Source organism: Trematomus bernacchii, unplaced genomic scaffold (assembly GCF_902827165.1).
Source record: "Trematomus bernacchii unplaced genomic scaffold, fTreBer1.1, whole genome shotgun sequence".
Classification (NCBI taxonomy): domain Eukaryota; kingdom Metazoa; phylum Chordata; class Actinopteri; order Perciformes; family Nototheniidae; genus Trematomus; species Trematomus bernacchii.
Genome location: NW_022987658.1, coordinates 400,016 through 424,561, shown reverse-complemented (window position 1 = coordinate 424,561; position 24,546 = coordinate 400,016). Strand labels below are relative to the sequence as shown.

At 38.3% G+C, this 24,546-nt stretch overlaps 1 protein-coding gene across 1 annotated transcript in view; it reads left to right on the top strand.

Moving 5' to 3' along the window:
- Positions 1-24,546, top strand: part of LOC117486834 (dedicator of cytokinesis protein 3-like) — a 213,327-nt gene that overhangs the window by 106,235 nt on the left and 82,546 nt on the right. The window contains 2 exon segments of the mRNA XM_034135405.1: positions 8,468-8,523; positions 17,060-17,156. Coding sequence (XP_033991296.1) covers positions 8,468-8,523; positions 17,060-17,156 — 153 coding nt within the window.

Here is a 24,546-nt window from a genome sequence, read left to right as displayed (position 1 = left end):
CATCTACTGGGGACACAGAATCTGGGGGTGTCCACCTCAACACTCAGTGATAAACATTTGCGACGCTATAAACGAAAGCGTACATCATAACATGTGGAGCTAGGTAGCTAGAAACGCTAACATGGCTTACCGTGGTCAAAACTGGTCTTCAATGGCATTAAAACGATAAAAAAACGATGCTGCAGTTAATCCATAGGTTAATCCAATGTGTCTGTGTCCTCTTTGAAATTATTTCTGATAATCCATAAGCAATAAAACTGCTTTTTCGTTTCCAAATGTCAGAGCGAGAGATCGGTTTCACTCTGCTGCAAAATTACATGCGCGCAGCCCCCACCTTTTCTCTTCACAACGAGTGTGTGTGGGGGCCTCCCCCTTCGATTCTATTGGCTCTAACGGTCAGAAAGAGGTGTCAACCATCAAAATCGACCAAGGGGGCCAGAGATATGGAAAACAAACCATTTCCACCCAAATCACCTCAGAGGTGGGGTGGTTTTGGCTAAATCTCTCTAAAAAGGTCAAATGTCACTTGTTTTGCATCAATCTTGATACAGGGTACTTATTATATGTTGTACTTTGGATTCCTAAAGCTTTAGTCTACTAACCCATCATCCAAGGGTAGTTTTCACTATAAGTAAAAAATAATATTTGGACGGACACTATAATTTACAGTTTTTTACTATGTAAAATCTGAATTTTCTTTAAAATAAAAAACATCTATATTGATTCTGACACTTCTACATCCAACTCACAGGTTTATCATTACTTTGAGAAAATAAATTATTCATATAACCCTTTTAGAAGTTAAGTTGTAGTCATTTGTTTTGGGCATGTCATTTTCGAGCCTGAAACATGAAAAACAGGCTTGGTGCTTAACAGGTTAAAAGAGCAGAGAGAAACTGACAGTTTATCACAAACTCACCTGATAAGAATAAAGCAAAGAGATTATAATTACCGTACCGCAGTGAAGTGGAAACGAAGAAGTACGAACGTTTTAATCATCAAAATCTGGGAGAGAAGTGAAAGAAAAAGGAATCAGAAAACTGTATCCTATCGCTTCTCTCCCTGATTCTTCTGATTAAAACAGCACTTTGTATCTTCTTCGTTTCCACTTCACTTCCCTGCGGTACAGTAATTATAATCTCTTTGTTTTATTCTTATCAGATGAGTTTGTGATAAACTGTCAGTTCTGTGTGAATGCAGCCGAGCTTCTCTCTCCTCTTTTAACTTTACTTCTTCTTCTGTGGTGTCCTCCCACTGTCCTCAAGACTCAAGAACATCCATAAACATTCATCTGTTTGCATCTAGCTAATTATTTATCTATATATCATATTCCACACACACACACACACACACACACACACACACACACACACACACACACACACACACACACTCATTTAACGTAAGATCCCGACTTGCAGGAGAGTTTTATAAGAGGCCGAATATCCACTGAAGTCGCCTCCTCTCTAAAATAAAAGGCCCTGTTGAGTTGTACTGCTAGAAACACTGAATAAAGCATGTTAAAAATGTGTGTTTTCCCGGTGGAATCTGGGCTGAGTTGCTACGAGCTAGCGTAGAATAAAAAAGCACCAAGATATAAAAAGGTGTTTGGTAAAAATGTGGATTAAAAACGGATATAAAATCTGTTCATGAGAGCTTCTGGCAATGACACATGCTCAAAGGAGACATTAACCAATTAAAGGAGACACTGTATGTGACGTGTTATCGTCCCTAATAGACTCGGGTCAGAACCAGGTGACATGCAGTATTTGTAGCTCCTACGAGAGAGTATATTATTTGTGGGTGCTTGACATTTTCACTGCATCTTGTTCCTTTCTTCTTTCATCTTCCTCTCTCCATCACACATCTTCCTCTCCCTCTTCTTCTGTCTCTTTCTGTAACAAGATGACCTTTTCATGAACCGATGCTTCAACACCATCCGCTAAATTAGGAACAACACAAACCTCCGATGACCTCCTGCCCAACACACACACACACACACACACACACACACACACACACACACACACACACACACACACACACACACACACACACACACACACACACACACAGCCTCAGGTGTTCTGAAGGCAGTGACCTGTTAACAACCATCCAATGTCACAGCTTACAAGGCAGAGACAGGAACAAGAAGTGTGTGTGTGTGTGTGTGTGTGTGTGTGTGTGTGTGTGTGTGTGTGTGTGTGTTCAGACAGGTAATTGAGCGAGCTCCCTGCAGGCCGGCACCTCCAAACCTTGTGTGTCAAACGCATGGCTGACCACAGTAACTCTGTTTCTCCTTAACACTATTGTGCTCTCTCTCTTCTGAAAACACACACTAACACACACTTCAGTAACACACACTTCAGTAACACACTCTAACACACACTTCAGTAACACAGGGTGGTGCTCCCCGTGTTTTATAATGTGATGTTTGACCCTTAAAGGTCGTCTGAAGGAGTCTGAAGACAGCAGCGTTATTATGCATGAAGAGTGGCTCTCTTTCCTTTATGCTTTCACAGTACACACACACACACACACACACACACACACACACACACACACACACACACACACACACACACACACTCTCTTGGGTTCTAACTTTAACATCCAAATATGTATTTTAATATTCCCTCATCTGCCTCTCAGAGTCTAATTGGACTAATTGAATCTCGTCCCGTTACACATTTGTATAGAGAATGATAGGGTACCAACACACATTTGAGTATTTGCATGTTAACTTTTATTCTAAATAAGAAGAAAACACAGTTACTGTGTTACAATACATTTAGAAATATCGATATATTAGACGTATATAATATATATAATATTAGATATTATGCTTTTGATGTATTTAACTTAAACAGCATTTGGAAACTACTGTTACTACATTTTGTATATGCAATATGTTGGTTTCACAAAAAAAAAAACGTTATTTATTTTCTCTTGTTTTTATTTTGCGTTGCATTTGATATTCAGCTAATCCGAAGTAACGGAAAGTAATCAGGTTACTTTTATATTTTGATACTCAGGTTACCGATTACATTTTTTGACATGTGGCTACTTATCGTAACGGATCACATTTAATTTAAAGCAACCCTCCCATGGCTTTTCCTACCTTCTTAAACCTTAAAGTCAAATATATGCTGTATTTCCGCCACGTGACTCTGATCCGTTCCTAAATGTATGGATGTATTATTTATTGGTTTTGATCGGTGCGTGCAACACCCAAGTACTTTTCCCCAGAATCCTGCAGACAAACAAACAGCATGTAAACAACCTTGTCTGAGGTAAACATGCATGTACAGTAGTGTAGATGTTTTCATTCTGTACATAACAAACAAACCCAGCACAAATGGACCCACTAACGTCCTGAAATATCTCCCCTCTCCTCTCTGAAACATGCAGTGGAATATAAATGAAATCCTCCAGTGATGCTCCCTCTGCAGCGGCTTCACTTTGTTAATTCAACACATTCTCTCTCTACAATTTCCATAAATCATCTCCAGAGTCACTCCAGATACAGAGATTCTATGTCACAAAATACCCAATTACTCTCACATTTCAGGAGAACTGTATGCAGCATGTATAGTGAGAAGAGAAGAAGTAGAGTTATTCACTGCAGAATACTAAACAGAGAAGTACTCAGTTGTTGTACTTGAGTAAAAGTAGAAGTACTCAGATCTACTTGAGTAAAGTAGAAGTACTCAGGTCTTGTACTTGAGTTAAAGTAGAAGTACTCAGATCTTGTACTTGAGTAAAAGTAGAAGTACTCAGATCTTGTACTTGAGTAAAAGTAGAAGTACTCAGATCTTGAGTAAAAGTAGAAGTACTCAGATCTTGTACTTGAGTTAAAGTAGAAGTACTCAGATATTGTACTTGAGTAAAAGTAGAAGTACTCAGATCTTGAGTAAAAGTAGAAGTACTCAGATCTTGTACTTGAGTTAAAGTAGAAGTACTCAGATATTGTACTTGAGTAAAAGTAGAAGTACTCAGATCTTGAGTAAAAGTAGAAGTACTCAGGTCTTGTACCTGAGTAAAAGTAGAAGTACTCAGATCTTGTACTTGAGTAAAAGTAGAAGTACTCAGATCTTGTACTTGAGTAAAAGTAGAAGTACTCAGATCTTGTTCTTGAGTAAAAGTAGAAGTACTCAGATCTTGTTCTTTAGTAAAAGTAGAAGTACTCAGATCTTGTACTTGAGTTAAAGTAGAAGTACTCAGATATTGTACTTGAGTAAAAGTAGAAGTACTCAGATCTTGAGTAAAAGTAGAAGTACTCAGGTCTTGTACCTGAGTAAAAGTAGAAGTACTCAGATCTTGTACTTGAGTAAAAGTAGAAGTACTCAGATCTTGTACTTGAGTAAAAGTAGAAGTACTCAGATCTTGTACTTGAGTAAAAGTAGAAGTACTCAGATCTTGTTCTTGAGTAAAAGTAGAAGTACTCAGATCTTGTTCTTTAGTAAAAGTAGAAGTACTCAGATCTTGTTCTTGAGTAAAAGTAGAAGTACTCAGATCTTGTTCTTGAGTAAAAGTAGAAGTACTCAGATCTTGTACTTGAGTTAAAGTAGAAGTACTCAGATATTGTACTTGAGTAAAAGTAGAAGTACTCAGATCTTGAGTAAAAGTAGAAGTACTCAGATCTTGTACTTGAGTAAAAGTAGAAGTACTCAGTCTTGTTCTTGAGTAAAAGTAGAAGTACTCAGATCTTGTTCTTTAGTAAAAGTAGAAGTACTCAGATCTTGTACTTGAGTAAAAGTAGAAGTACTCAGATCTTGTACTTGAGTAAAAGTAGAAGTACTCAGATCTTGTTCTTGAGTAAAAGTAGAAGTACTCAGATCTTGTTCTTGAGTAAAAGTAGAAGTACTCAGATCTTGTTCTTGAGTAAAAGTAGAAGTACTCAGATCTTGTACTTGAGTTAAAGTAGAAGTACTCAGATATTGTACTTGAGTAAAAGTAGAAGTACTCAGATCTTGAGTAAAAGTAGAAGTACTCAGATCTTGTACTTGAGTTAAAGTAGAAGTACTCAGATATTGTACTTGAGTAAAAGTAGAAGTACTCAGATCTTGAGTAAAAGTAGAAGTACTCAGGTCTTGTACCTGAGTAAAAGTAGAAGTACTCAGATCTTGTACTTGAGTAAAAGTAGAAGTACTCAGATCTTGTACTTGAGTAAAAGTAGAAGTACTCAGATCTTGTTCTTGAGTAAAAGTAGAAGTACTCAGATCTTGTTCTTTAGTAAAAGTAGAAGTACTCAGATCTTGTACTTGAGTTAAAGTAGAAGTACTCAGATATTGTACTTGAGTAAAAGTAGAAGTACTCAGATCTTGAGTAAAAGTAGAAGTACTCAGGTCTTGTACCTGAGTAAAAGTAGAAGTACTCAGATCTTGTACTTGAGTAAAAGTAGAAGTACTCAGATCTTGTACTTGAGTAAAAGTAGAAGTACTCAGATCTTGTACTTGAGTAAAAGTAGAAGTACTCAGATCTTGTTCTTGAGTAAAAGTAGAAGTACTCAGATCTTGTTCTTTAGTAAAAGTAGAAGTACTCAGATCTTGTACTTGAGTAAAAGTAGAAGTACTCAGATATTGTACCTGAGTAAAAGTAGAAGTACTCAGATCTTGTACTTGAGTAAAAGTAGAAGTACTCAGATCTTGTACTTGAGTAAAAGTAGAAGTACTCAGATCTTGTACTTGAGTAAAAGTAGAAGTACTCAGATCTTGTTCTTGAGTAAAAGTAGAAGTACTCAGATCTTGTTCTTTAGTAAAAGTAGAAGTACTCAGATCTTGTACTTGAGTAAAAGTAGAAGTACTCAGATCTTGTACTTGAGTAAAAGTAGAAGTACTCAGATCTTGTTCTTGAGTAAAAGTAGAAGTACTCAGATCTTGTTCTTGAGTAAAAGTAGAAGTACTCAGATCTTGTTCTTTAGTAAAAGTAGAAGTACTCAGATCTTGTACTTGAGTAAAAGTAGAAGTACTCAGATCTTGTACTTGAGTAAAAGTAGAAGTACTCAGATCTTGTTCTTGAGTAAAAGTAGAAGTACTCAGATCTTGTACTTGAGTAAAAGTAGAAGTACTCAGATCTTGTACTTGAGTAAAAGTAGAAGTACTCAGATCTTGTACTTGAGTAAAAGTAGAAGTACCAGAGTGTAGGAATACTCTGTTACAGTAAAAGTCCTGCATTCAAAATGTTCCTCAAGTGAAAGTAGAAAAGTATTCTCATCAAAATATAGTGAAAGTAGCGACAGTAAAAGTAGTCATTGTGCAGATTGGTCCATTTCAGAATAATATATATGATATGTTTTATAATGATTGATCATGAAAGTGTTCTCAAAGCTGGTAAAGGTGCAGCTAGTTTGAATGACTTTGTATACTGCAGGGTAGCTTGTGAATTTACTCCAGGTGGAACTAAAGTCTGATTTAACACTTGATTAGATTTCACATCATTCATCCACATCTGTAAAGTAACTAAAGGTATTAAATACTTGTAGTGGAGTCAAAGTATACACAGTCGCATAAAATGAGTAAATGTACTTAGCTACTTTACACCTCTGATACTAAACCAGCTCTGCACACTGATTTAAAGTGAGCGCATTAAACATCATGACGTAAGTATAATTTGCATAAAACAAATGGGAGTGTTTTTATACTTATAATCAATACTTTGTTACTGAACTAAATCTCAGGCAACACTTAAGCTAATTGGTACCACTCACTTCAAGACAGTTTCCACATACTGTGTTTAAGCAACCGGATAAATCCAGATGGAAGTAAAGTCCATCCAGTAAAACTTTTAATCAAAAGTTTGTTTAAAATAAAGAGGGGAGATATACATAAAGTCATAGTCTGTATCCTGGGGGATTGGTATTAGTTAGAAGTGGACATGACTGGATAATCTTAATTTACTAAACGCCTGAAATAACCTTTTTCTGTCACAATATATTTAGTTAATATTGTTATATATCACAGTTTTTCTCACAGATTTTGCGAGACTGTGCTCGGTGGACCGTAGTCTTTTTTTTAACATTATGTAACTACTATACGATAAAAAATATTGCCAATGGGAAGGCTAGCAGTACTGTACATAGTTGTGCCATTTATTTGAAAAACTAAAAATAACATTGGTATATAATGCTCTTGAAAAACCAAATGTTGCTATTGAGTTGTGTTTGTTGCAGGTTGCATCACTTTAAATTGCGTTGTGGTTGCGTTACATTTATCTAATTTGTGTTGGGATGGGTTGCGTTAAGTTGGGTTTGCTTTAAGATGTATTGTGTTACGTTGTGTTGTGGTTGTGTTGCAGTGTGGTTGCGAGCTTTAAGTTGTGTTGTTGCATTGTGTTAAGTTGTGTTGTGTTGTGGTTGTGTTGCAGTGTGGTTGCGAGCTTTAAGTTGTGTTGCTTTGGCTCGCGGGCTTAAAGTTGTGTTGTGGTTGCGTTGCATTACGTTGGGTTGCATTGTGGTTGCGGGCTTTAAGTTGTGTTGTGGTCGTCTTGTGTTAAGATGAGGTGTAGTTTTGTATGCGTGTTGTGGTTGTGTGGCATTGCTTTAAGTTATGGTTGCGTTGTGTTAAGTAGCGTTGCTCCATCTTGCGTTGTTTTGACTTGCATTGTGGTTGCGTTGCATCACAAAGACAACACGTTATGAACAGGTTCACAGGTGATTGTAATAACCAAGTGAAGTACATTTTTTGCCAAAACTGTAAATCCGATCAAACCCAAACTGCTAAATGCTCAATAGCTGGTTTTAAAACAAGACGTGCATCTACTGTATCTGCAATGTGAGAGTTAATATTAATCTGACTGTTAAATCAAATGAAGCGCTGTGCATGCTAACACCTTCCTCTATTCACACACATGAATTATTGATCGCTGCCCCTCTGAGAGTTATTCTACATGTATTCAGCTTGTTCGGTGTGTCTGTGTTTCAGGTGGGGAGTAGTGGAGGGTACTTTACATTAAATCTAGTATTCATTAAATAAGCTTTACCTGCTTCCTTGCTCTGGGGATGTTAGAGTCGATAGGTATCTTCACGCTGAAATAACTCGACAACTCTGGGATGGATTTATGTGTATATAAATATTTGTATGGTATCTTTTCATTGCACATTTTCAATGGTCATATATATTTTTATCAAATGTTATTTAATCTTCTAATGCAGACATTATACCTCAACTTTATATAAAAATCTATTTTTAGTTTATCTTTTTATTGTATAGTAATTGCACATTTTGTATTGTTTTCAAAGTTTATTTATGAATTAAAGGAAGGGCAATCCTGTTGTGCTGAGGTCCCTGGGTCCTCCAACAACCTACGATATCAAAACAAATACAAAATAGTGCAAGGAAGAATTGAAATACAATGTATGTATCTGTCACAAGACAGATTTAGACATTGTCTTGTCTCTAAAAGTGAGGTGCCAACACCTTTTCGTGGTTTGATCCTTTTATTTAACGTTATTTTTCTGTCTCTGCAGGGAGTTTTCCCAGCGAGCTACATCCAACTGAAGAAGGCCATCGTCACCAACAGAGGGTAAGTTTACAGACCTCCAAATTAACATAGCACAGTTTGAGTTTCTCTGTCTACACAACTTTGTAGTCAAATTATTCACATATAGTTTAAAGGGGACCTATCATGCAAAATGCACTTTTGTACGTCTTTTCTACATGAATATGTGTCCCCGGTGTTCCAGGGAACTCACCAAGTGTCTGAAAACACAACCCTCTCTATTTTCCTCCATACCCAAATCTCTAAAAAAGGGGCTGCAACGGATCTGATAAAAACTGATCCAGATTTGAACACTTCTATGACGTCACAGAAGTGGCGCTACGGCTATTGGGCCAACTCTCCACCTATCAGGGGAATGTGGGGTTGGGCCACATTGCCGCTCGAAAGCGCTGGAGACGCTGTAGTACATATGCCAGGCCTGTAAGTGGCGCTGTAGTCTGCCACAAAAGCAGCGAAGAAGACTTCCCGCCCATAGTTACCATGGTTACCCTTCTGTTTATTCTCCGCTGTGGCTTTCTTTCTCCCTCCCCGAGGCAAGCGTTTGCTCCCGCTGCTTTAATTCAATGCAATCCCTCCCCGTCGAGGCAAGCACTGTAATTCTCTCCGGTTAGTCCACCAGCAGATGACAAACACCCACCTCTCCGCCTCTTCCAAGGAACGAGGGGACCGGGCGGCAGAGTTTCAGTTTCAGTTTGTTTCGCCGGTCAAGATGTCTGTTAAAGTTTAAATCTTCCGGACAAAATTAGAAAAGTGCCGGTCAAAGGTCTTCTTTGTTATTTATTGAGCTTTAAAACAAATGAATAATGACTCTATATAATAATATAATAAAACACGGAGGACAGAGATCTCTTTTTCTCCCCCTCTTCTGACAGCCCAGCAGCTGATCAGAGCACGTCTCCCCTCTCCTGCAGGGGGGCGTGGTCAGCAGAATCAGACCCGTAGACAGCAAACAGCACATAGAGCGAAATGAGGCATGGCTAAAATGCATGATCTGTTTGGTATTTTGAAAACAGAAATGTATAAATATACCTTATATAGGTATGGCCCTACAATATATCATTTAAATATAGCATGATAGGTCCACTTTAAATTAACATACTCTTTTTGCTTTTTGACTACTCAAAGCAATGCATTTTAAAGGTCCCCTATTATACTGTTTTTCATCAATATATCACAGGTCTCAGATATATACAGAACCTGTCTCTGATTGTCTGAAGCACCAAACAGTAACCCTGCTGCGATCCGGCGAACAGTTCATGAGCGTGCTCATCACTAGCGCACCCCCCCCCCCCCCCCCCCCCCCCGTTCATAAAGTCAAGTGCCCCTCAAAAGGTACGGTTTATTTCATTTTAAGGATGCGCACCAAGCAACATCTCCAGGTGCTCCTTTGAGAACCAGGGCAAAACAGTTATGTGCACCCCTGGTTATGACATCATAAAGTGGCCAAAATCTGATCAGCTCGTTTTCAGACAGGTTTTCATAAAGATGGATCAGGACAAAAAGAGAGGGTGTCTTTGTTCCTGAAACTTTCTGAGTGAGGGGACACACATTTTTGTAGAAAAGACATGAAGAAGAGGATTTATAATGTAGATGACCTTTAAAGGTGTACCTAATGTCTACTGATACTTCTCTAACCCCTTTGGTATGGGGGTAGATTTGACTCAATCTTATTTGTATGAACAGACAACAAATCTGTGTGTAAATGTTTAACTACTTCATCACATGAACATAGCCGAGTGACACGAGTAGATTTTTGTTGTACTGTAGGTTGTTGCAGGTTGAAAGCCCTCGATTCTGGGAGTCTAAAAATAAATTGGTTTAAAATCCTAGGTTCAGGGAATCTAAAAAAGAAAGGGAAGTATCGGGCAAACGTAAAAAGGTGGCGTTTTATTCTCTTTTCTTTTCAGTTATTGTTTCTAAATGTCATTTTATAACGCGTTTCTGCAGCACTATTTCTTACTGCTTTTAATGTCTTTTATTTTTGTAAAGCACTTTGAATTACCTGGTGTTGAAAGGTTCTATATAAAGAAACTTGCCTTACCACCTTTGGAAAGTTTGTCTCAAAACAGTGTGTCGAGCCGAACCACAAACACAGAATTGAGAAATACAAACTGGATTCACGAATGCCTGATAGAGAGATATATTCCTGTCCTTTGAGACACTTGGTCATGTTTTATTTGGACGTCACATCATGGTAGAATTATATCAATCAGATATAATCCACCCTTCTTTATCCGGGTTGATGCCACAGGCTTTCTCCTCGTCTTGGGTTTGGATTCATCGAAGGGCTAATGTGATGAGATCCTGTTTTCTGTGAAGTTGTTTTGAGAGCCGCTCGCTCTAAATAAGGTATGAGCTTCTTCCTCTCTACTCCCCTCCATGTTCAAGAGTACATATTTTAATACATTTACATAATGACTGCTTTCTTCAGATTAATCAGAGTAACGGAGCGTGTCTCGATTTGCATAAGAATTTTTTAATTAAAGGCACGCAGAGTAAATTAATTGGACTTAGTGGATCCTTTACTGTTTGGAGAGGAGCTCCAGGGCAGAGGAAGAGGAGAGTTACTGCGTGAAGATGAATGCATATGGACTACTGACCTGTGTGTGTGTGTGTGTGTGTGTGTGTGTGTGTGTGTGTGTGTGTGTGTGTGTATCTGTGAGTACAGTGTGTGTACATGTGTGTATCTGTGAGTACAGTGTGTGTACATGTGTGTATCTGTGGGCACAGTGTGTGTGTGTGTGTGTATCTGTGAGTACAGTTTGTGTATCTGTGAGTGCAGTGTGTGTACATGTGTGTATCTGTGTGTATCTGTGAGTACAGTGTGTGTACATGTGTGTATCTGTGAGTACAGTTTGTGTATCTGTGAGTGCAGTGTGTGTACATGTGTGTATCTGTGAGTAGAGTAGAGTGTGTGTTTCCTCAGTCAGCTCTGGTTTAGATCACAGAGGTCAAACAGTAGCAGTCCTGTGTCTGACCTTTGGGTTAATGTCAGCATATGGAGGGAGATCATCTCTGACAGTGTGTGTGTGTGTGTGTGTGTGTGTGTGTGTGTGTGTGTGTGTGTGTGTGTGTGTGTGTGTGTGTGTGTGTGTGTGTGTGTGTGTGTGTGTGTGTGTGTGTGTGTGTGTGTGTGTGTGTGTGTGTGTGTGTGTGTGTGTGTTTGTGTGTGTGTGTGGTAACAGTAGGGGTGTATTCACAGATGTGCTAACTTTGTGTTACTTTGTGCATTGTTTTGTTTCAGAGGGCGACAGTAAAACTGTTCTCATATTCTTTTATCTCCGATAACCTGCATTTAGATCCCATTATTATTTAAAAGGGCCATATTCTCCTCATCTTCAGGTCATATCAGTATGTAGTGTCTCTACTTTAAAGAGTCCTCTCCTGCTGATGTTCAGGTGTATATCAGTATGTAGTGTCTCTACTTTAAAGAGTCCTCTCCTGCTGATGTTCAGGTGTATATCAGTATGTAGTGTCTCTTCTTTAAAGAGTCCTCTCCTGCTGATGTTCAGGTGTATATCAGTATGTAGTGTCTCTACTTTAAAGAGTCCTCTCCTGCTGATGTTCAGGTGTATATCAGTATGTAGTGTCTCTACTTTAAAGAGTCCTCTCCTGCTGATGTTCAGGTGTATATCAGTATGTAGTGTTTCTACTTTAAAGAGTCCTCTCCTGCTGATGTTCAGGTGTATATCAGTATGTAGTGTCTCTACTTTAAAGAGTCCTCTCCTGCTGATGTTCAGGTGTATATCAGTATGTAGTGTCTCTACTTTAAAGAGTCCTCTCCTGCTGATGTTCAGGTGTATATCAGTATGTAGTGTCTCTACTTTAAAGAGTCCTCTCCTGCTGATGTTCAGGTGTATATCAGTATGTAGTGTCTCTACTTTAAAGAGTCCTCTCCTGCTGATGTTCAGGTGTATATCAGTATGTAGTGTCTCTACTTTAAAGAGTCCTCTCCTGCTCATGTTCAGGTGTATATCAGTATGTAGTGTCTCTACTTTAAAGAGTCCTCTCCTGCTGATGTTCAGGTGTATATCAGTATGTAGTGTCTCTACTTTAAAGAGTCCTCTCCTGTTGATGTTCAGGTGTATATCAGTATGTAGTGTCTCTACTTTAAAGAGTCCTCTCCTGCTGATGTTCAGGTGTATATCAGTATGTAGTGTCTCTACTTTAAAGAGTCCTCTCCTGCTGATGTTCAGGTGTATATCAGTATGTAGTGTCTCTACTTTAAAGAGTCCTCTCCTGCTGATGTTCAGGTGTATATCAGTATGTAGTGTCTCTACTTTAAAGAGTCCTCTCCTGCTGATGTTCAGGTGTATATCAGTATGTAGTGTCTCTACTTTAAAGAGTCCTCTCCTGTTGATGTTCAGGTGTATATCAGTATGTAGTGTCTCTACTTTAAAGAGTCCTCTCCTGCTGATGTTCAGGTGTATATCAGTATGTAGTGTCTCTACTTTAAAGAGTCCTCTCCTGCTGATGCTCAGGTGTATATCAGTATGTAGTGTCTCTACTTTAAAGAGTGCCTCCTGCTGATGTTCAGGTGTATATCAGTATGTAGTGTCTCTACTTTAAAGAGTCCTCTCCTGCTGATGTTCAGGTGTATATCAGTATATAGTGTCTCTACTTTAAAGAGTCCTCTCCTGCTGATGTTCAGGTGTATATCAGTATGTAGTGTCTCTACTTTAAAGAGTCCTCTCCTGCTGATGTTCAGGTGTATATCAGTATGTAGTGTCTCTACTTTAAAGAGTCCTCTCCTGCTGATGTTCAGGTGTATATCAGTATGTAGTGTCTCTACTTTAAAGAGTCCTCTCCTGCTGATGCTCAGGTGTATATCAGTATGTAGTGTCTCTACTTTAAAGAGTGCCTCCTGCTGATGTTCAGGTGTATATCAGTATGTAGTGTCTCTACTTTAAAGAGTCCTCTCCTGCTGATGTATAATGTGTTGTAGCCCAAGCCAATAGAAGCGCCTGTTTAATGACATGAATCAATATTTTTAGAAATATAGATATAGTGCTTAATTCATGGAAAGATATGTAGACATTATAATAGAGACTTCAAACTGTTGGATGTGTGTTGAGACAAAGTTAAAGTTAAAGTAGACAATAGAGTGAATAATAAATTACTTTAACGTTTGCAGAACAGCTGTGGGCTTTCATTATTTAGTGAGCAAAGACAGAAGTTCCCAAAGAACACTTTTCTTGTTAAAAAGAGAGAGACACAGTTTAAGAATAACAAAGAAAAGGGTAAAAGGAGTAACATTTCAGAATGATGGACGACAGGAGAGACTTGAAGTATATAAGGACGTGCATTTGCTTTTAAGAGAAGGAAGTAGAGGAGAGAGGGTTCAGGAAAGGAGGAAAGGAGGAAAGGAGGAAAGGAGGGAAGTGCAGAGTAGACACTTAGGGGAGTGATGCAAATGTTCCAGTACAAAGTGAGAACTAGAGGGGTAACGATGTGAAACAGAATAAAGGAGGGGGAGAACAGAGGAGGAGAAAGAAAGCGTCTGAGATACGAGTGTAAGTGATGTGGGGAAATCAGCAGGAGGCCAGCTGCTCCTCAGATAACGGAGCTCGCTGCTTTATTCATTCATCAGCTGGAGACATGAGGAGGGGAACGAGAGAGTACAGAGAGTCAGGCAGGAGGAAGGAGTGTGAGGTTCTCCGGGGGGTAGACAGGGACTCAGCGATATGTTGTTCAGGATGATGTATTACAGCAGGAGCAGAGTGTGTGTGGTGTGTGTGTGTGTGTGTGTGTGTGTGTGTGTGTGTGTGTCTGTGTCTGTGTCTGTGTGTGTGTGGTGTGTGTGTGTGTGTGTGTGTGTGTGTCTGTGTCTGTGTCTGTGTCTGTGTGTGTGTGTGTGTGTGTGTGTGTGTGTGTGTGTGTGTGTGTGTGTGTGTGTGCAGGTTCAACACGCAAACCGTGAAATAAATGCTCTGAGGTTAGTTTTATTCGTGCTGCAGGAACACGGGGAAGTGGCTGCTTTAGTGGAGAGAACAGTGTTGTAGGAGTGTGTAGACGTTTTGTACGGAAGAGGATTAGGGCCAAAACATTTTGTAGATCTGACCGAAATTGATTTTTTTCATTTGAGTTCTAATATTAAAGGTAGGGTAGGTAAGTTTGAGAAACCGGCTCGAGATCGCGAGAATTTGAAAATACACATCCGGAGAAAATCTGCCACTTCCTTCCAGAGCCCCTCCTCCAACACACACGAACGCGCACATGACCAATGAGGGCACGAGATAAGTTTGTGCACAGATGGAAGGCTGACAGGCAGGTAGGCCATCCAGTTATTTTAGCCGGGCCGGCTCAGATGATTGGTCGTGCTTTTTACAGTACTACAGCTTCCACAGATGAACTTTTATTATGGATTTGTTGTCAAAGCACTTCAGATATTCATTGCTATCAGGATGTTAAGAGCATTCCATGGAATATAACAAAAAGTGTATCTCGAGCCGGTTTCTCAAACTTACCTACCCCACCTTTAAAGTCAGAATTCCGAAATAATGTCAGAATGTTCTGGATTCAAGTCAGAACTCCGATTTTGAATTCAGTATTCGAAGACTAAACGTCAGATGTATGGAACAAATAAAAGTAAAAGTAAATGTACAGCAGGGTCTCCAGCACGAAACTGCCGAATGCTAACCTGCATATGTTGGGACATTTGCACAATTAGTATAAATTGTGTTAATCAGCATTAATGTCACTATAGCCTATGTAAACAACAGTATACAAAAATGACCTATAGTAGTAGACAAACAAAGTTCATATGCTCAAACACTTTAAGACTCTCTTTCTTAATTGTTTTGTAGCTCAAAAAGTAATTCCAGTGGTTCAGTCTTTAGAGATGCATCGTGTTAAATCATGTTTTTAATGCTAATCCCTAATTGGAAAAGTGAAAATACATGTCTTCCTTTTGAAATGTAGTGAAATAGACGTATCAAGTAGAATTAAATGGAAATAAAGTAGAAGAACATAAACAGTCAAATGTCTTTCCACCCTGAATATTTCCCTGTTTCAGTTTCAGATCTTCCGGTTGATTAAACACAGTTTTCCTTTTGTTTCGTTGAAGTCACAATCTGTTCCCTGTTTTTGGAGATAATTAGTGCAAACAAATGTCCCCGGTTACTCCCAGTCTTAACATGACACATGTGAACATTGGTGCTCATTGATTACACGCAGCGCTGGTGTTTTTGGGCAGAATGTTCTTCTTCTGTGGTGCATTGGACTGTAACTCTGACATGCCCCGAAAACACAAATCACTTGAACTCACCATTGTTGAAGCCTAACTGTGTGTAACGCAAAACAAAGGAGCCACAAACAAGGTCAACTGTTTGCTCTGTAATCTACTAAGCATGCAAACATGTCAATAAATATGAATAACAGCGATACGTTACATGGTGCATTGATATGAAATAATATATGCAATATTTACATGTTGAAAGTTCATATTCACAGTATCCCAATACGTTTGATTCCATGTGTCTTAAAGGTAGGGTTAGGGTTACCTTTAAATGTATGTAAATAATTAAAAAGCATAAAATCTGATTTATTAAATCCTCCAAGGAAGTTGCGTTTTTTTATATTCTCTGCACGATTACTGAAAAACCTACTGGTCTGTTTTTCATGATATTTGGGGGAAGGGCAAAAAAGAGGTTATCCAATTAAATAAAATTCAGATCCACTTTTGTTAACATTGCTTGAGTGTTGCATTCATGTGCTGTCGGGATAGTCAGAAAAATGAGTTCCCAACTAGAACATTTCACATTGTTCGTCCCCTCAAATCGGAGTGGACATACAAAAAATGTGTTTTAATTTGTTGTGATATCATTAACAATGACTCATTCAAGTTAGATTAATTAAACTAGATTTATTTGTATTGATTTACATTTGGAAACGTTTTTCATCAGACAAAGCATTGCACAGGAAGGAAAGAAACTCCCTCTGGAGGGAACACGGGAATTGTAGCCTTTGCAGACCATTTACATGCACTAAAACCAATATAACACACTACAGGGAAAAGAAACACCCACAAAACAGAATAGGGATTCTTTAAAACGGAGCAAATGGACTTGAATTGTTTTGGAGGAGAGGGAGCGAAGAGGCAGAAAATAAGAAAATGTGCTGGGATAGAAATGTGAGGTCTAATCTCAGAGATGGAGTTTTTAATGTAATGTGTTTCTATTTGATCTCTCATTCTTAAAGTCTTATTAATGCTCCACCTTTCTCTCTCTCTGCCTTCCTTAGACAAACCCATCACTCCCCCCCTCATGTATTCAAATCTATGAAATAATCTTATGAAACAAGACTCCATATCTTCATTTGCGCTGGGGACGTATAACTTAGTATAATTTATAAATGTTCTGAAAGATAGCGTGCACAAAGAAATGTGATAAACAAGAACATGGTTTAGTGTCAAGATGTGCAATTTGGACATGTTGTGAACTTTTAATAGAAAATGTAAAATCTAACGTTGCTCCCGCTGCTGAACACTGTTTTTAATCAATAATCCCTTCCATGTTAGTGAATAAAGTGTTTTATTAAAGTGTTTGTGTGTTTCCTTCAGGCCTCATGAGACGGTGGTTCCTCTGGAGGATCCGATCATCACCGAGGTGACGGCAACTCTTCAGGAATGGGCTTTACTGTGGAAACAACTCTATGTGGTGAGCTGAAAAACATCTCATATATATAAGATAAGAACAGAGGTGGGAAGTATTGCAGTACAAATACTTCGTTACTGTACTTAAGTACATTGTTCTGGTACCAGTACTTTACTCCACTACTTATTTTTCTGACGACTTTTTACTTTGACTTCTTACATGTTGAACCCAAATACCTGTAATTTCTACTTCTTACATGTTGAACCCAAATACCTGTACTTTCTACTTCTTACATGTTGAACCCAAATACCTGTACTTTCTACTTCTTACATGTTGAACCCAAATACCTGTACTTTCTACTTCTTACATGTTGAGCCCAAATACCTGTACTTTCTACTTCTTACATGTTGAACACAAATACCTGTACTTTCTACTTCTTACATGTTGAACACAAATACCTGTACTTTCTACTTCTTACATGTTGAACACAAATACCTGTACTTTCTACTTCTTACATGTTGAACTCAAATACCTGTACTTTCTACTTCTTACATTTTGAACCCAAATACCTGTACTTTCTACTTCTTACATGTTGAGCCCAAATACCTGTACTTTCTACTTCTTACATGTTGAGCCCAAATACCTGTACTTTCTACTTCTTACATGTTGAACACAAATACCTGTACTTTCTACTTCTTACATGTTGAACCCAAATACCTGTACTTTCTACTTCTAACATGTTGAACCCAAATACCTGTACTTTCTACTTCTTACATGTTGAACACAAATACCTGTACTTTCTACTTCTTACATGTTGAACACAAATACCTGTACTTTCTACTTCTTACATGTTGAACCCAAATACCTGTACTTTCTACTTCTCACATTTCCCAAACAGGCTGGTTCCTTTAGTTTGAATGTGTTTGGTGGCGTGATCATTATTCTTTAGAGTCATTGCGTGCCTATTGATTTGAACACGATCCGTGTATCCATCATTTCCTGGTCTTCTCTAAAGAAGAGGGACCAATGAAAACGTTGTCATGTTGCCGTTGTTCAGCATGGAAACATTCATTAGCTAACAATGACATTATTGTTCTATTAATATAAAGGGAGGTCAGGTACTCTTTAAAACAGCTGCTAGTTATGGGTACTTTTTACTGAAGTACTTTTCAAAGCCTCTTTACTTTTACTTGAGTAAAGAAGTTTAGTCAGTACTTCTACTTTGACCAGAGTATTTTTAAACACGAGTATCTGTACTTCTACTTCAGTAAAGGATGTGTGTCCTCTGCCCTCGATAAGAAGTACTTTATTGATCCCAAAGGCATTGTACAATCAAAATTAAAAAACTAGAAATCAACATTCCAAAATGTAAACATCTCAATAGCAATAATATAGCATTAAAGAAAAGTAGAAAATATACAAGTTGAATTAAACATTTACAGTGACAAAATATAAAGCAGGATATTATATATACATGTGAGGAATGGAATATTAAATATTAGATTGGACATAAAGGTAAAATGTACAGTGTGGTTTTAAGTCCAGTTGTCTAAGGAGCAGGTTGTGTGGTTTTTCTCCACATCATGCATTCATAATGTTATTGATGAATCGTCATGATGTGCCACCTGGAGTTCATTCTAAGTGTTTAAACTAGAGTGATATTGAATGTAGTTGAACACAGTTTTTCTTTCTTTTTTGAATACTTCATTTTTAAGTCGTTGACAAAATACATAATTTTCAGATTTTCAGAAGAAGAAAAAAAACATTTTGAGAAAACACTGTAATTGTGTACATGACAGGATGTATGCTTACCTGCAAGAACCGGTATTCCTCCAAGTTGTGACTGTGTAACTCCCTCTCTTGTATATCAGCATGTGAAGGACAATTCCAGAATATGTGGAAGTGATCAGCCATAATATTGCTCCAGATTCTGGACTGCCATTCTGATAATATTTTCTTCTTGGAGTTATGAAAAAACAAATGATATTCTTCCATGAAAATTCTCTCCACTGGCCAGAGCTGGAGGCGGTGGCTTGTATTTGACACGTTAGACCATTCTTCTTCTGTTAAACTATAGATTTGTTTCTACACAGTTTTTTTTTCTTAAAGTGGACCTATCATGCTATATTTGAATAATATAGTGTAGGGCCATACCTATATAAGGCATATTTATACTTTATTTTTTTCAAAATACCAAACAGATCATGCATTTTAGCCATGCCTCATTTCGCTCAATTTGACATTTTTTAGCTCTGTTTTATCAAGGGCAGATTCAGTGAGAACAGCACCACCTACTGGCCTGGCATATGTACTACAGCGTCTCCAGCGCTTTAGAACGGCAATGGCCGTGGCTGTCTCCTCCTGATTGGTGGAGTTGGCCCAATAGCCGTAGCGCCACCGTCCTGACGTCAGGACAGTGTTCAAATCTGGATCAGTTTTTATCAGATCCGTTGCAGCCCCTTTTTTAGAGATTTGGGTATGGAGGAAAATAGAGAGGGTTGTGTTTTCTGACACTTGGTGAGTTCCCTGGAACACCGGGGACACATATTCATGTATAAAAGACGTACAAAAGTGCATTTTGCATGATAGGTCCCCTTTAAGTAAAACAAGTGTGGAGAGGATGGCATGAACAGTCAGAGGCTGGGTAAATAATGCTTTGTTAAATATAAATCTATTGTCGTGTCTGTGAATACTGGAAGGTTAGATGTACCCTAAAAGCAAATGGCAGACAATATGTTAAAAGTGTTTTAATGCATTAAGGCTACAGCAAAACTAATGAAGAAAAGCAGAGGCTGATTAATGTTCTACCGTAATGTGAACCGTTCAGGCCTAACCAGGTCATTAATTATGCTTATTAACGCTTGAATAAACACCTTTGTTAACATTATGCTCTGCACACGTTTTACTTCAAAGTTCATCCTGTAGAATGTAGAGAGATTTAAACTGAAGGTTCCTCGTGATATAATCAATTTAGGAAAGGAAACCAGTGTTGTGTTGTTCATTTATATAAAAACAAACTAGAGACTTTGCACATTGACTTTAAGGGAAATGCTGGAGCTAGTTCTTTTAAACAATTTGTTTATTAATGTTTCTTTATTTTAAACAATAGTTACAAGACACGACAGACCTTACACAAACTTACATACATAATGAAAAACATAGGCAAAAACAACACTTTTAAATATAGCTAACACTTTATATTAAGGTGCACATATTAACCATCAACTAGTTGCTAATTAACATGCATATTAGCAGTATATTGGCTCTTTATTAGTCATTATAAAACACTTATTAATGCCTTATTCTACATGACCATATTCTACAAGTAATAAGCCATTAGTTGAGAGTTTTTCCTCAATAACCCTCTAATTAATGCTTATTCATTGTAAGTAAGGAAGTTGTTGTACATGAGTTTTGGTCTTAATATGCTCTGCTCAATATGGGCCTAATAAGGCAGTAGTACCACAAGAATAGCTATTCTCCCATAATAACACTTAACAAATATGATCTATTCTTATGTAACAAGACATGAAACTATAATGGTTAATTGTGTCTAAATAACTCAAAATGTGTTTTTTCTAACTCAGAATTCCCTATTTTAAAGTGAAGTCTTGTTCATAACAAACATGCTAGTAGTTTGACTCTAATATGTTAATTAACAACTAGTTGATGGTGAATTGATGGTACCTTAATATGAAGTGTTACCAAATATATTTACATGTATGTGTGCCGATAAAAAGTTGTTGTGAAAACAGTGTATATTTGATGTGCAGTACTTTATCGCTGCATTTAAACATGTTGCACAAAAGGATCATTTAGTCTCTCCTCTGTTATGAAAGGGTGTTTCTGAAGCATTACTTTAGAGATAATCTCACACTGTAAAAACTCAACATCTTGCCAACTATATTTGTCTAATATCTAGTCAGAACATGTCTTTACACTCGATATAAAACATAATAACTGAAGAGGTAGCAATGCAGTGAGATAGAGGGTCTTGTTTTTAGACAATGCATCTTCAAGACTCTTGAAAACATCTTATTTTGAGTTCTTTAAGCTGTTGTTTTTGTAAAAGATCGTTAATCTTGTTTCAACAAATACATCTTACTTGATTTAAAAAACAAAAACTAATTCTTATTGGAAAATCACCAACTAACATCAGAAAACATTTCAGGCTTATTTTGTAATAACATTTAGTGATCCTCAAATCAAATCAAATCAAATCAAAGATTATTTATAAAGCACATTTAAAAGCGATTTTTGGTCGGGCCAAAGTGCTGTACATGTAATAAATACTACAATCACATAAAAACACATTTCTATAATCACAATAAAACAGATATTTAAAAAAAAAAAAACACAGGGAAAAGTCAGGAGTCGTGCTCCGCTCTGACTAGAAGGCCAGAGAGAAGAAGTGTGTCTTAAGAGTAGATTTAAAAACCCCTAGGGTCAGGGCCGACCTCACATGGAGGGGCAGAGTGTTCCAGAGCCTAGGGCCAGCTGCTGCGAAGGCTCGGTGCCCTCGGGTTTTGAACCTGGTCTTGGGCACTACCAGCAGCAGCTGGTCAGCAGACCTTAAAGCTCTGGCTGGGGTGTAGCGCTCCTGGTAAGATATAGTTCAAAATAAGTTTTCCCAGCTAATTAAGATCTCCTTTATTAAATATCCCGTCTTATTTCAAGTTCTCTTACCAAGGAAATCTCCACTTGTTCGATTGGCAGATCTTTTTACTTATTACACGCGAAAACAGCTTGTTTTCATTATTCTTTTACTTGATTTTGGAGCAGCATTTTTTCCAGTGTATTGCCAAAGTGTTGCTGCGCGCTCTGCTCCTGCTAGCTGTGTGTGAACTTGTGTTCCTGACAGGCTGCTGCAGGCTGTGTGTTTCTCTCTTTGTGTCTTCTTGTTCTCCTGTCTCTCGTCATTGTGCTGCTTGACATGAGTTTTAAAACAGTTTGAGAAAAAACATGAAGAAAGTTTAGTTTCCTGGACTCTTGGTTGAATCTCTTTACCATCACAATGTATGATATGATTCAAGCTTACTGCAGTATAGCTTTGTATTCATTCATCGAACATCGTCACTTAGAAAAGGCCCTGGTTGCCATAAAACATTAAAAACAAAACAAATAATCTCCATTATTGTTCAAACTGTTTAGGTGATGATTAGGTTAATATTAGACAAACGTTACTTATAGTGGACCTATCATGCTATATTTGAATAATATAGTGTAGGACCATACCTATATAAGGCATATATATATTTTTTTTTTCAAAATACCAAACAGATCATGCATTTTAGCCATGCCTCATTTCGCTCAATTTGACAATTTCTAGCTCTGGGCTGATTCAGTGAGAACAGCACCACCTACAGGCCTGGCATATGTACTACAGCGTCTCCAGCGCTTTCGAACGGCAATGGCCGTGGCTGTCTCCTCCTGATTGGTGGAGTTGGCCCAATAGCCGTAGCGCCACCGTCCTGACGTCAGGACAGTGTTCAAATCTGGATCAGTTTTTATCAGATCCGTTGCAGCCCCTTTTTTAGAGATTTGGGTATGGAGGAAAATAGAGAGGGTTGTGTTTTCTGACACTTGGTGAGTTCCCTGGAACACCGGGGACACATATTCATGTAGAAAAGACGTACACAAGTGCATTTTGCATGATAGGTCCCCTTTAAAAGCTTTATGAATTAAGCTGTATTTGACATTCATAGCACACAGCGATGTATCAGATTCTTCGGGCAATACAGAGGCATGTAAGGACCTTTAAATATGCTATAAAATACATTATAAAATATATCTAAATGAGCCAAGAACAAGGATGTTGGGATGTACCTGTATATTAAAACCCTCTACCATTGGAGGCATAGACACACAAAGACACAAAAAGACACTTTAGACAAATGATGGTCGTACTGGTGTTACACGTATTTACCATCTTTCCCATATTTTCAAATCCACTCGCACTTAGGATACAAAAATAAATATAAGAACCTTTTTTTATTCAATATACTGTAAAGATAATAAGAAGAAAACACTAGTTTTTAATCACATTGCAGGTTAAAGTGCACAAAACATGCACAAAGTAACACATCTGTGAATACACCCCTACTGTTACCACACACACACACACACACACACACACACACACACACACACACTCACACACACACACACACACACACACACACAGGATATGTCTTTGCTATGTCGATACATTTTATTTATTTAGCGTTTTGTGGAGAAAGAAAGCACTGCTCTCTCCCTTCACTGTGTTCGGTGTGTTTGGCCTTTGCACACCGCCCCAGGGAACTCCGACTTTGCACAGAGTTCAAGTTACAAACTCTTGGGCGAATCCACAAAATGACTTTCTTTCTTTGTCTGGACGCTGGACCCACAAAGGCTGCATTACAGCTCGACAGCTACAAACCTCCTGGAGCTCCTGAGCTGCACATCATTCAATTAGGTAACATGGAGACATTTGGATAAAGAGGCGCCTTTAATTGCAAATAAACCCTAATTGCAAAAACAGGCGAATCCACAAAGCAGTTAAACACACTGCTACTGAAAAGGAAAGGGAAATATGTTGCATTGTGAGAAAATAGGTGGGAACTGAAGCGGGATTTATGAGAGATGTTGCTCAAAACCATTTCATTTGGGGTGAAGACTGGCTGGAGAGTGTTTTTGTTTCATAGAAACCAGGTTAGATGGACTGAGGTGACCAGGAGAAAGTGTTTACTGCAGATAAAAGGGAGAACGAGAAAGGTGGAGTGTGCATTAATAAGACTTTAAGAAACCAGAGTGAGAGAAGATAGAAACACATCTCTGTGATTAGACTTCATATTTCTCCACATTTCTATCAGAGCCCATTTTAAATGTTCCACCTCTTCTCTCCTTTTCCTCCATTGTTCTGCTTCTTAATCTCCAATTCACGCCCTCTCTATTATCTCTTAAATGCTGATGTGTCAAAGTAGATAAGATTGTGTGTGTGTGTGTGTGTGTGTGTGTGTGTGTGTGTGTGTGTGTGTGTGTGTGTGTGTGTGTGTGTGTGTGTGTGTGTGTGTGTGTGTGTGTGTGTGTGTGTGTGTGTGTGTGTGTGTGTGTGTGTGTGTAGGCGGGTTAGATGTGGGAACAGGAAGGAGGTAGAAGAGGGAGGCAGTAGTGACAACCAAACAATGATTGAGGTGTGTATGTGTGTGTGTGTGTGTCTGTTGTGTGTGTGTGTGTGTGTGTGTGTGTGTGTGTGTGTGTGTGTGTGTGTGTGTGTGTGTGTGTGTGTGTGTGTGTGTGTGTGTGTGTGTGTGTGTGTGTGTGTGTGTGTGTGTGTGTGTGTGTGTGTGTGTGTGTGTGTTGCCTTGAAGCAGAGACTGACAGTAGCACATGCAGTGGGAGGGGAAGTTGTCCATTTCTCAGACATCTTGTGATTCAGCTGAACAGAAGCAAGGACTCACAGACACACAGA